The sequence below is a fragment of the Leptopilina boulardi genome, unplaced genomic scaffold (assembly GCF_019393585.1).
Source record: "Leptopilina boulardi isolate dan_hultmark-lab unplaced genomic scaffold, ZJU_Lbou_2.1 LbouV2_169, whole genome shotgun sequence".
NCBI lineage: Eukaryota > Metazoa > Arthropoda > Insecta > Hymenoptera > Figitidae > Leptopilina > Leptopilina boulardi.
The window spans coordinates 658,619-671,543 of record NW_026137717.1 but is presented as its reverse complement, the minus strand read 5'-3'; the positions used below and the strand labels follow the sequence as shown (position 1 = coordinate 671,543).

The following is a 12,925-nucleotide window of genomic DNA, read 5'->3' as shown; positions in this document are numbered from 1 at the left end:
TTTTCTGTTTAAAAATAAAAAAAAATTATATAAAATGTTAAAAAAGGAAACAAAATTAAAATAAAATAACTTGCAGAATTAATAGGGGAAGGGTAATTACTTTTTAGAAACTTGTATCCTAGTTCTAATAGTAACAATAATAGGAATTATAATAATAATAATAATAGTAATAACAAATAATAATAATAATAATAATTGTAAATAAAATTAGGAAATAATAAAATTTTTCCTAAGGGGCGCCAAATATTAAGGATTCGTCCCTGGCGGCGAGAGCGCCCGAAGAGAGCCGGAACCATCCGAAGCGTGTCAGTCGCTCGCCGACCGCCGTCGAGTCAACACAGTTCGACCGGCGACTCACTCGCTTCGGGTGGTTCCGCCTCTCTTTGTGACCTTTCGCCGCCAGGGCCGTACCCTTACTCTTCGGCGCCCCTTCGAAAAAATTCCCTAATTAGTCCATTTCTCGTTTTCTAATTAGATAAATTTTTACATTTTTCTTTTTTAAAATATTTTATTTAATTTTAAACAAAATATTTCTAATTTTATTAAAATTTAAGAGTAGAATAAAATTTTTTTTTAGAATAATAAATAAAAAAAATCGATTACGACAAAAAAAATTGTTAAAATAAAAAATTTTTATAATCGAAAGGGAAGAAAATGGACCAAAAGAAAGACTAGTTTGAAAAGAAAATGAGGATGGAATTATGCAGATGCCAGGATATCCGCTTTAGGAGCTGGATAGTCGGATATTTTCATCCGAATGGTTCTTTAGCCAATAGACATCTGGGATTTCCTGAATTGAATGTAAATTACCTTTTACTCTGTTCGATGAGAGAAAAAAAGAAGGATCCGTCGTTAAGTCCTTGAAAATAAGATTCTTTTGCCAACTCTTCGATCGTGAAAAAAAAATCTCTCCTTAAAAACTGGAGATAGCAAAACAGATTAAAAAAGTTTTTTCCCTAACTTTTGTTCCGAATTATATCGTCACTGAATTTTTCGAATTATTTCTATAAAAAAAAGAAATTATTTATAAATTTTTTTTTCAATGAATTTTACCAATTAAAAAAATGCCAATCTTGTTTTTTTTGTCAATATTTTATCTGTTTTGTAAATTCCAATGGCAATCAATCAAATCGTAGGGAAATCGTTCACCTATTATTTTATACTCGTATTTATTGCAAATGAGTTTTTCGGTGTCGATTTCATTATTTTATTATTATTATTACTGAATTCGAGACACGAATAATGGCCCCTTGTTAGAGAAATAGCATCGGCCTCTCGCTTCGAAAACAGATTTTATTTTATACCAATTCGTTAAATTCGAGCTATCCAGACAGTAGAGTTAATTAATGGGTCACTCTCTCCAATATATTTTTAAAAAAAAACCGTTGACTAATAGCGATTCAAATTTTATTTTTAACATGAAAAAAAATTTATTTCGGCGGGAAAATTTAATTTTTTTATGCGTCAAAAAAAATAATGAGGCCATATTATTGAGGGGTGAGATAAATTAGATTAACGTTGAGGGTTTTGTGAAGAGGATTCTTTTATTTTAAAGGTCTCTCTCTGTCTCTCTCTCTCTCTGCTTTAGGATGGACTTGCTCTTTGACTAACGAGGCTTTCATCTAGCGAACAATAGTAGTGAAGGTGCGATACAAAGTGATTTAGTCATTCGCCGAGGGGTTATAAAGTCAAGAAATGAAAAAATTAGAAATTTTCCCGAAGTGGCGCCGAATAGTAAGGGTACGGTCCTGGCGGCGAGAGGGTCCGAAGAGAGGCGAAACCACCCGAAGCGTGTCAATGAGCGGTCGAAGTGTGTTCACTCAACGGCTGTCAGCGACCGACTGACGTGTTTCGGGTGGTTACGCCTCTCTTCGGGTCCTCTCGCCGCCAGGGCCGTACCCTTACTATTCGGCGCCCCTTTGGGAAAATTTTTATTGATTTCATTTCTTGACTTTCTAATCCCTTGGCGATTTACTAAACCACTTTGCATCGCACCTTCACAACCATTGCGTCTTTTAGAGTACCCTCAGGACATTATTTATACTATATAGCGCCCCTTTTTCAAAAAAAAAAAAATATTTTCCTCAATTTTTAATTATTTTTTACACAATTTTGTTTCCACTGTCTTTAAATGCAAAAATAATTTTTTTTATTTATTAAATTTAATTTTTCGTTAAATTTAAAATAAAAAAAGAAAAATTTTTTTTGTTTCATTCAAGAAAAAAATAAAAAAAGAAGAGAAATAAGATGGAATATGCGAATTTCAGAAGAGCGCGCACTAGAGAAGTATTACACGTCGTTGACAGAAAAGTAGGTTTTCACGAAAGGCACCACTTCAGAGGGAAAACCCCCGAAGTATTAAATTCATTCTCGCCATCCGTTGGCGCGTTGCATATTAAAATTTCCTCCCCCAGCCCCCTACACCTGGTGAAACGCACCCCAACGTTCTTTGCGGTTGCCCCTTACTCTTCTGTCAAAGTAATTAAACTGTAACAATAAAGCCCATACTCGGCCTCGTAATACCGAGCGTCGACTTAAAAGCCAAGGCGTACGGGGTGAAATTTTCCGCGCGACCCCCATTTTTCTATATAGAATTTTTCTTCTTTTCTTTCTTTCTTTTCTTTTTGGTTACATATTATATTCGCAGTTTCAAACCAAACTCTCTCACAAGTTTACAGAAAACAATTAAATTTTCTTGTGGGGAAATTATTTTTTTTTTTATTTTTTGAATATATACTTTTTCTTCTTTTTTTTAGAGGAAAAATAATTCTTTTCTTCTCCTTTTTTATTAATAGTTTGAAAGAAAAAAAAATTGTTAGTAGGTTGAGAAAAATTAAATAAAATAGTTAGTGTAAAAAAAGAATTTTTTTTATTATATTTATTTAGTAAAATTATATTTATATGGAATGTTTAATAACAATTTTTTTTTTAATATTTTATAATAATTTTAATGTACAATTTTGGAAATTTACTTCTGGAATATTTTAGGAATATTTCTATTAAAAAAATTGTAGTAATTTTCTTGTGTAATATTTTAAAAAATGGAATATTACAAAAATATTTTGACTATTTTAGTAATAATCCTAGGAAATATTTTATTAATATTTATTTTGAATAGTTCAGTAATATTCCTGTGGAATATTAAAATTCCTATGGAATATTAAAATTTCTATGGAATATTTTAGTAATATTACTATGGAACAGCTTAGTAATATTTCTATGGAATATTTTAAGAATATTACTTAGGAATATTTTAGGAATATTTTAGTAATATTACTTAGGAATATTTTAGTAATATTCCTATGGAATATTAAAATTCCTATGGAGTATTAAAATTTCAATAGAATATTTTAGTATTATTCCTATCGAATATTTTAGGAATATTACTTAGGCATATTACTTAGGAATATTTTAGTAATATTCATATGGAATATTTCATGAATATTTCTTTGGAATATTTTTTTTAGTTTTATTCAAATGTTATATTTTAATTTTATTATATATAAAAAATATTTCTATATTATATTCTGGAAATTTTCCTATGGAATATTTTATAAAATATTCCATTAAAATATTCCTGGAATATTTTAAAAATATTTCTAATCAATATTTTAGTAATATTCCTATACAATATTTTGGAAATATTTCTTAATAATATTTTCAAAATATTCCCATGAATATTTCTGGAATATTTTTTTGGTTCTTTTTTCGTAATAAAAAAAAAAAAAGAATTTCTTTTGTCGATTAATGAAAATATTTTTTACTTATAAATTTTTTTTTTATTTTTTTATTTAATAATGTTTATAATTAAATTAATTTTCCAAGAGAATATTTTGTAAATGTAAAAAATAAAATATTTTAAATTGAAAATAATAAATAAATTAATAATTAAATTTTATAAATAAAAAAAAATTATAACTATAAATATTAATTGCAAATTGAAAATAAATTCCAAATTCAATTTTATTCTCAAATATAATATATATTTCATTTTGCTTCGAAAACGGAGATAAGGAAACTTTATAGTTTCGAGACTCTATTTATCTGTCCTTTTGGTTTTGTTTACATTTTCAGGTCTCATTACAATTGAGTCCAGTATAGTTTTCGGAGAATTTTGATCATTTGCCTCATTTTAATATAGTCTAGCATATTTTATTCTTTCTCTCTTTCTTTCTCTCTATATTATAATATTATATTCGTTTCAGTGTCGTGTGAACTGCCAATAGTCACGTATCGTTCGCGAAGTTGAAAATAAAATTTTCTTTAAAAAAAAAAAAGAAAGAAATTTATTATTATAGTGATTTTCCTTTTTTTTCGGCAACGGGAAAATTTTAGTTTTTCTCTTCAAACAAATTTTTACTGGTTCGTAAAAAAACAGAAAGTGATTTTTTGTATTTTATTATTATTATTATTATTATTATTATTATTATTATATTTAATCGTAATTAACATTTTTTGTTAATTAAAAATTAATTCGAGTTTTTTTTTGTTTTTAGACTAATTCAAGTTTTGGGAAATTAATTTTTTTCTAATTTCCAAAAAAAAAAAAAATATTTAAAATACATTTTTTGTGGTTTTTTTTATAATTAAAAAATTTAATTTCTAAATTTACAAAAAAAGTGTAAAATAATTTTTTTTTCTCAATATTGATTTTTTCCAAAATTTTTAATTATTAATTTAAAAAATTTGCTATTACAAAAAATACTGTTACAAAAAATATATAGGTATATATTTTTTATTTTACTTAATTTGTAGTTTTTTAAAACAGTACTTTAAAAAATAGAAATAAATTATTTTAGTTTTTTAAATAAATTTAATTTTTATATTTATCATTGAGAAAAAGGCTAAATATTATTATTCAACTGTTAGTAAAGTTTTTTAATTTTGCATATTTTATATTTTTTAAAATTGTTGTTTTTTTTTTGTTTTTTCAAATCTTGAATTTATCTAATAAAAAAAATTTTTATTCAAAAGAAAATTAGCGATTTTATTTTTTAATAGTGAAACAGTGAGAAAAAAAAGAAAAAAAACATTTTTTTGAAAATGGTGTTTCCGGAAAAGTACATTAGATCGCTAAAAAGTGATTATGGTTATGCAATGGAGGTCGATGTTAACAATAATATTTCATTCGATCTACTTAACCAGACAGCAAGGTATTTTTTTTATAAATATAAAATTATTTTCAATTAATGTAATTTCAATTATTATTATTTATATAATATAATATTATTTACTGTTTTTTTCTATTTTTCAAAATTAATATATTTTTTAAATAAAATTTTTTTTGTTTTTTATTAACAAAAAATTTTTTTTTTTAATTTCCCATTAAAAATAAATAAAAAAAAAATTGAAAAAAATTATTATTTATTTAAAATTGTAAATTATTAAAAAAATATTTTTTAAATTAAAAAATTATTATTTTTTTAACATTGTAAATTATTAAAACAAAATTTAATTAAAAAAAATAATTATAAAATAATATAAAAGAAAAATTTATTTTTCTATATTATTTTTAATACAATTTTTTTTTATTTATTATAAATTTTTCCGGGTAATTAATATATAATTATAATTATTAAATACTGTGATTTTAATTAATTGAAATTACAGTAATTTTTTTTTATTGTTTTTTAGTTCTATAAAATTTTTGTATTTTTTTTTCATGTTAAAAAAATGGCATTTATATATTTTCCGAACAATTTAAAATTTTTTTTATAATCGAGACACATAAAAGTTTGTGTTACTTGCCAAGTCACCTGAAAATCTTTTGCTAAAGCATAATAACTTTGGTTCGCATCAAGTAACTTTAAACGCGCGACGAGCATTCAAAAGGCTCTATATGATCGAGTTTGTTGTCGTTTTTTTTTCTTCCTATATTTTTTTTTTGGCCCCTTTGTATTTTGTTGAGAATTTACGACAATGATCTTTTGTTTCGCTTCGAAGAAGTCGAAAATAAAAGTTTATATATTATATTATGTATGTGGTTTTGGAAATTATTAATTTTTAATTTTTTTTAAATTTTATTTTATAAATAAATATACAAAAGGAATATTGCCTAAATATTCCAAAGGAATATTACCTAAATATTTCAAAGAAATATTACCTAAATTTTCCAAAAGGATATTACCTAAATATTCCAAAGGAATATTACCTAAATATTCCAAAGTAATATTACCTACATATTCCAAAGGAATTTAACTTAAATATTCCAATGAATATTACATAAATATTCCAAAAGGATTTTACCTAAATATTCCAAAGGAATATTACCTTAATATTCCAAAGGAATTTTACTTAAATATTCCAATGAATATTACCTAAATATTCCAAAGGAATATTTTCTAAATATTTCGAAATAATATCACCTAATTATTCCAAAAGAATATTACTTAAATATTCCAATGAATATTACATAAATATTCTATAGAAATATAATTTATATATTCCATAGGAATGTTACTTAAATATTGCATTGAAATATTTTATAAATATTCCATAAATATTCAATAATTATTTCATAAAAATATTCCATAAAAATATTTCACAATTTTTTTTTTCAATTTTCTACAAATATTTCGTAAATATTCCACAATTATTCTTTATGATTATTCCATAATAATATTCCATTAAAATATTCCTTACATATTCCACAATTATTCTATGAATATGATATAAAAATATTCCTTACATATTCCACAATTTTTTTTGATGAATATTCCATGAATGTTCCATAATTATATTGTATTTAAATATTCCTTGCATATTCCACAATTATTCTATTAATATTCCATAATAATATTCCTTAAATATTCCAAATTTATTCTATAAATATTCCCTGAAAATATTTCTTAAATATTCCACAATTGTTTTGGAAAATATTCCACAAATATTCCATAAAAATATTCCTCAAATATTCCAATTTTTTTAAATAATTAAAAAAAAATTTTGACAACTTTTCTATCTCTTTTCCTTTTTTACTGTGTATATATATTTTTTTTTTCAAATACACGTGAATTGTTACAAATTTAACATTTCAAAACTGATATTATATTTCGTTGGCTCTTCTGTTTCAATCATATATATATATATATATATAGCCTTATCTCTCAGTGAGTTTGAAACGTGAAATAGTGTATTGTGTCGAGTGGGTTGCCGGGAGTCATGGGATAAAATCGTCGTGGTTGGTTATAGGTGGTAAAGGGTGGTGAAAAAGGGGAAGGTGAGGGGGGGGAGTGTGAGAGGCGAATGAGAGGATGAAGAAGTAGAGTAAAGGAGTAGGAGACGATGGGGTGGAGGGGGGAGGGAGAAGGTGGTATCTGCATTCCAGCCAATGAGCACGTCGGGTCACGTGGACCTTGCTTCCGGTTCCTCTTTTTCTTCCTCGACTTCCGGCAGCCAAACCCCCCCCCCCTCCACTTCACCCCTTTTCTCCCATCTCTCTAACCACTAGCTGAGTTCGTCCACCCTTTGCGTGTGCTCTTCTTCTACTTTGAACGTTTATCTACTTTTTTTTTTGTTATTTACCAAGAGTTACACACAATAAAAATTTTTTATTTCTTCTTTTCCCCTTTATTTGCCCTAAAAACCTTGTTTTTTCTTCAATGGGGGGATTTTTTTGTGGTTTTTTATTTTTTTGATGCAGTCGAACCTCGATAATTGGTCAGTTTGGTGTTATTTTATTTTTTATTTGCAGTCGAACCTCGATAATTGAAATGTTTGTTATTATTTTATTTTTCAATTACAGTAGAACCTCGATAATTGGTTTCTTTGTTATTTTATTTTTCAATTACAGTCGATCCTTGATAAGTGGTCTCTTTGTTATTTTATTTTTCAATTACAGTTGAACCTTTATAAGTGGTCTCTTTGTTATTATTTTTGTTTTTTATTTGCAGTCAAACCTCGCTAACTAGTCACTTTTCTATTTTATTTCTAATTACACTCAAACCTCGATAATTGGTCCCTTCGCCGCTATTTTATTTTTCAATTACAGTTGAACCTCGATAAAAGTTCTCTTTTGTTATTGTTTTTATTTTTTATTTGCATTAGAATCTCGATAACTGGTCATTTTGCTATTTTATTTTTAATTGCACTTAAACCTCGATAATTGATCAATTGGCCACTATTTTATTTTTCAATTGCAGTCGAACCTGGATAACTGATCAAATTTGTTTTTATTTATATTCGACCCTCGATAATTAGTTATCATTTAGTAAGAATAAACTAAAAAAAAATAAATAAAATGACCACTTATCGAGAGTAAACTGTATAGTGAAAAATTTTTTTTTTTCCTTTTTTTTCTTCTCTTTTTTAATTGTCGTCTGGCCAAACCTCTGGTTCGTTGGAGCTTTGTAAACGTTAACGAAGTTGCGGTTCGAGCGGTGCTGGTAGTTATCAGTTTGGTTATCTCCTGTTTAACACCATTGTGTCTCCCGGAGGGCGATAACGAATCAGCACCCGGTAAAAGGGAAAGCCAGGGGACAATGGCGCTCCAGACACCGTGAAGATTTGGTAATTGAATTATACTCCGATAACCGTTTGCATTTCTCGACATATATACACAGAGAATATAGAGAAGTCGGTCTCATCATCTTTCTCTCTCACTCACTCACTCTCTTGATATAATTTTCCATAGAAATTCACTAACCGAGAATTTCAATGTTTGAAATAATAATCCATAGAAATTGAATTTTAATGAAAAAAAAAATTGTAATTTTCCATCGAAACTTCATTTTTATCCAAAAATTTGATTTAAAATACAATTATTTTGGGAAAAAAAATTTTATTTTCGTTTTTTCAATGCAAAAATTAAAAATTTAGTGTAAAAACAAGAAAAAGTGTTCTTTACCATTTTTGCCTAGGATGAAAATTGTGGATTTTAGAGCTATTTTAACTTTTGGGCCGAAACAATTTTAGCCGTGACCTTGAAATTTATCCGCGCATTAAAAATCGCATAACTCAAAAAGGAATGATCGTAGAAAAATGTTTCTTGGGACATATTTACTTTAAATTTCCCTCTTAATGCAAATTTACAATTTTTGAATTTACTTTTTAACTGAATAATTATTTTTTCAATACAAATTCAAATATTTTTAAAATATTCAATTTCGTAATTTTTTTATTATAATTTTAATTTTATTTTTTTAATTATATTTTTTAATCGAGACTAATTGCAACGAGTTTTTTTTTTCTTAATCGAAAGTGGTAAAATTCTATAGCGGAAGTAAAGTCAGCGAAAAGCTGCAAACTCTCATGGACCATAATCGTCGAGAGTGATCTCTTTTAACGATAATGTTTTTTGCAGGTCTATGATAATAACCAAAGTGTATTTTGGAAAGTTGTGGTAAAGGTTTAAACATCGTCTCATTTTCCCTTCAAAGTGTGCCTAAAATTTCCCGATTTTCACTTTTCGTGAAACGACAACGACGACATATGAATTTTCCCTTATTGCGAATTTAGAGAGCAAAGAGAGAGTGAGCGAGAGAGGGGACTCTTCTCTAAACAGATGATTTCAGCATTATATACAATATATAGCACCATGAATACAAATTATCCTCAAGTCGAGTAAAATTATAATATTTCCGCTTAACGACGCGTTATGAATATTAATTAATAATAATCGTGAGAAAATAGAATTAAATTTCACAAAGGGGGGGAAAAAAGATTGTTTTAGTAAAGAAAATGGAAAAAAAGTTTTTATTTTTTATCGAAAATTTTCGATTTTAGAGCAATTTTAACTTTTGTAAATTGTTCGGCCCAGCCGAATTTGTTTCAAGGTCATTTATTAAAATTGCTCTCAATTAACCAATTTTTATTATTTAAAAATTTTTTTTTTTTGGTTTCTTTTTTAATTTTACATACCTTTTGGTTAAAAAATTAAAAATTTGTATTTATTAATTAAAATTTAATTTAATTAATGAAATTGAAATCTAATGCAATGCTGGGTCAATTGTGTTTTTGTGTAATGTGACGACTCTTTTGCTGACCAAGATTTCTGTCTTTCGGCGATCAAGTCTCGGGTTTATGGCGAGATCGTGACATAAGGATGACATAGGAGGCCACCACAAGAAAACGATGAGGTTGCTTAACAAGAGAGAGTAAAGCAGACGACCACACGACGAGACGACAGGTACAAGAGGCGTACTTGAAGCGTAAGTTGCCTCTTCCTAACGTCAAAGCGAAAGCTTGAAAGGCTCGTGAAACTATGTTTGGTAGTTCATTGGGGTCATCTTTGCGGATTAGCATAGAGCTTTTGCTTTTCCAACAAATGTACACACACACACACGGTACATTCTATGTCATCTAAATCCTCCCCTTGAGAGACAAGAAATTATTTTCTTGTTATAAAAATAATTATATAAACAAAATTTTTCCAAATAAGAGACGAAAAATTACTTTTGTAAGGAAAAATTCAAATTATTTTTGTTTTTTCATTGGGAAAATTCGATTCCTGAGGAAAAATTGAGAAAAAAAGTCCTTTTGAGCATTGCAATACATTGAAAATTGTGAGATTTACAGCGATTTTAAATCCGCGCCAATCAGAAGCAAAGTTATAAATAGATTGCCGCCTTCTGATTGGCGCGGATTTTAAAACTCAATTATCTCGAAAAGTATTTGTTATAGAAAAAAGTTGCAAAGAGATTTTTTACTCAGTTTTTCCTCCTCTACAACCTCAGCTAGTTGAATATAAAATTTAATTATTTTTCCTTATTAAAAAAAGTGATTAATTCTAAAAAATAGAGCTGTGGCAAAAATTTGACAATTTTTTTTCACTCTCTATTATAATAGAGTCCTGTCTACTTGTCCAGTAACAAGTGTTCATTGTCCTCATCAGAAATAATCATTAAAAATAAAAAAAAAGCGGAATTTTTTTGTAATTAGAGATTTTTCTCTCTCTCTTTTTCTCGTTAGAAAAAAAGGCTGATTAGAGTAAGTTCTAGCCTACGGGAGAAACGAATCAAACTGCAAATTTCCAGTCAGCGGAATTTTCGTTCCAATTACGAATTCGTAATTTAATGTCCTCGGGCGTATGATTATCGATTTCTTTTTTCTTTTCTTTCTTTTTTTTCATTCAAAAATCAGGCTCCAATGAGTCGACAAGTGGTTTTTTTTCACTTCTTCCTTTTTTTCCCTCTTCATTTTCGTTTCTTCTTCTCCCCTTTCTCTATCCTCTTCAATTTTATTTTTTTTTTGCTCATTTTTATTATAATTTTTAGTTTTTTTAGTTTTCTTTAGTTTTTTTTTTAGTTTTTCTTGTTTTCGCTTTTTTCCTACTTTTTCTTCTTATTCCCTTATCACTTTCCCCTTTTTTATCATCTTCTTTCTCTCTCACGACGCAATTAGTTTTGCGATGAATTTTCCCTCCTCCTGCCTTCCCCCCCCTTGAAAGCATCATCACAATTAGCAGAATCTTTAAGCCGGATCATTTGCAAGCTCCAATTTGCTGGGGTTGATTTGGCAAAAGACTGAGAGCATGATTGAGAGCTAGGAAAAATGAGCGGAGGCAGAAGAAGTTTCCCTCTTTTTCTTTCTTTCTCTCTCTCTTTTCAAGCCATCACTTAGTAATGGCTTAAAAAAAAGGAAAAAAAAGCGGAAAAGAGTTTAGAGCAAGAGAGAGACCTCAGGTCAAATGTCGACGAGAACGCTGTTCAGTAATTTAATAGCAAGTTGCTGAATTGACGTTTATAATCCTTTTTTCTTCCCCGTTCTATTTAACAAGAGTCTGTGGTCAAAAATAAAAAAAAATTGTCTCTAACTGAAGGGGGAATATAATTTTTGAAGGAGCAATTCATTGGAGAAATTTCTAAATAGTAGAAAATGGCAAATTTTTAGAATAATGGAGAAAAAAATGAATTTTTATAATTATTTTCCTAAGTATTTGGAGAAAAATGAAAATTAATTATTTGATGTTATTCTTAAGGGAAAACTGAGTAAAAAGTTTCTGTGTAACTTTTTTCTATGTTGAATACTTTCTGAGATAATTGAATTTTAAAATCCGCGCCAATCAGGAAGCGGCAATCTATTTATATCTTCGTGTCTGATTGGCGCGGATTTAAAATCGCTGTGAATCGAACAATTTTCAATAGATTGCAATGCCGCAAATGACTTTTTTACTCTACTCTTCATGACGATTCACATTCGATAGGTAATTAGAAAAAAAAAATAATAATAATAATAAATTACATTAACCGAAAATTAACAGTTGGACATTATTTTAGAATAAAAACTGAGCCAAAATGTCCTTTGGCATTATTTTCCAAAGACAATAGTTTTCGAGATAATCGAATTTTAATTCCGCGCCAATCAGAAAGCGGCGATCTATTTATAAGTTTGTTTCTGATTGGCGCGGATTTAAAATCGCTGTAACTTGAACAATTCTCGATGGAATACAATGCTGCAAAGGAACTTTTTTCTCAGTTTTTCATCAGGAATTCAATTTTTACGTTATCAATGCAAATTTTGTTCAATCTTTGCCCCTAAAATAATTTTTTTCACTTTTAGGATTTTACATGAAGATTTTTTACATTAGGAAAAAAATTTCCTGTGTCTGGCAGAATATTTTCCTTATATAACATATTTTCGTTGACTTTTCGTTTTTATTTTATTTTTATTTTTTGTCGCGGTTTGGTGGAGAGAGAGAGAGAGAGATGAAAGAAAAAGCTTTCGACCTTTTTTTTCGCGGTGTGTCATTTGGCACTAGATATCTACGTGTCCTCGTTATGTGGGACAGTTTTTCTTGTCTTTTTCCTGGCTTTAGTCACATAGTACTTTGAAATGACGTTGTGAAAACTGTAGTATGGGCAATAGGAGAATCGTGTATATGTGTGCCTGTGTGTATGAAAGGGGAAAAAAATGACGAGAACGTTAAAGAGGAAAAAGAGAGAGGGGGGGTAAATTTTTTTTTTCTTTTTTGTATTCATAGCAGCGG

At 27.9% G+C, this 12,925-nt stretch overlaps 1 protein-coding gene across 14 annotated transcripts in view; it reads left to right on the top strand.

Moving 5' to 3' along the window:
* The window catches only part of LOC127277523 (CUGBP Elav-like family member 2), a 282,967-nt gene that overhangs the window by 115,325 nt on the left and 154,717 nt on the right, over positions 1-12,925 (top strand). The window contains exons 1-2 of one of the 14 annotated variants that reach the window (XM_051298725.1): positions 4,193-4,362; positions 5,002-5,153. The exons of 12 other annotated variants lie outside the window; for them this stretch is intronic. In XM_051298725.1, the coding sequence (XP_051154682.1) occupies positions 5,044-5,153 (110 nt within the window). In that variant the 5' untranslated portion in view covers positions 4,193-4,362; positions 5,002-5,043. Of the gene's footprint in view, positions 1-4,192; positions 4,363-4,982; positions 5,154-12,925 lie in introns of those variants that run through there. One more of the 14 variants, XM_051298726.1, reaches the window with a different exon arrangement.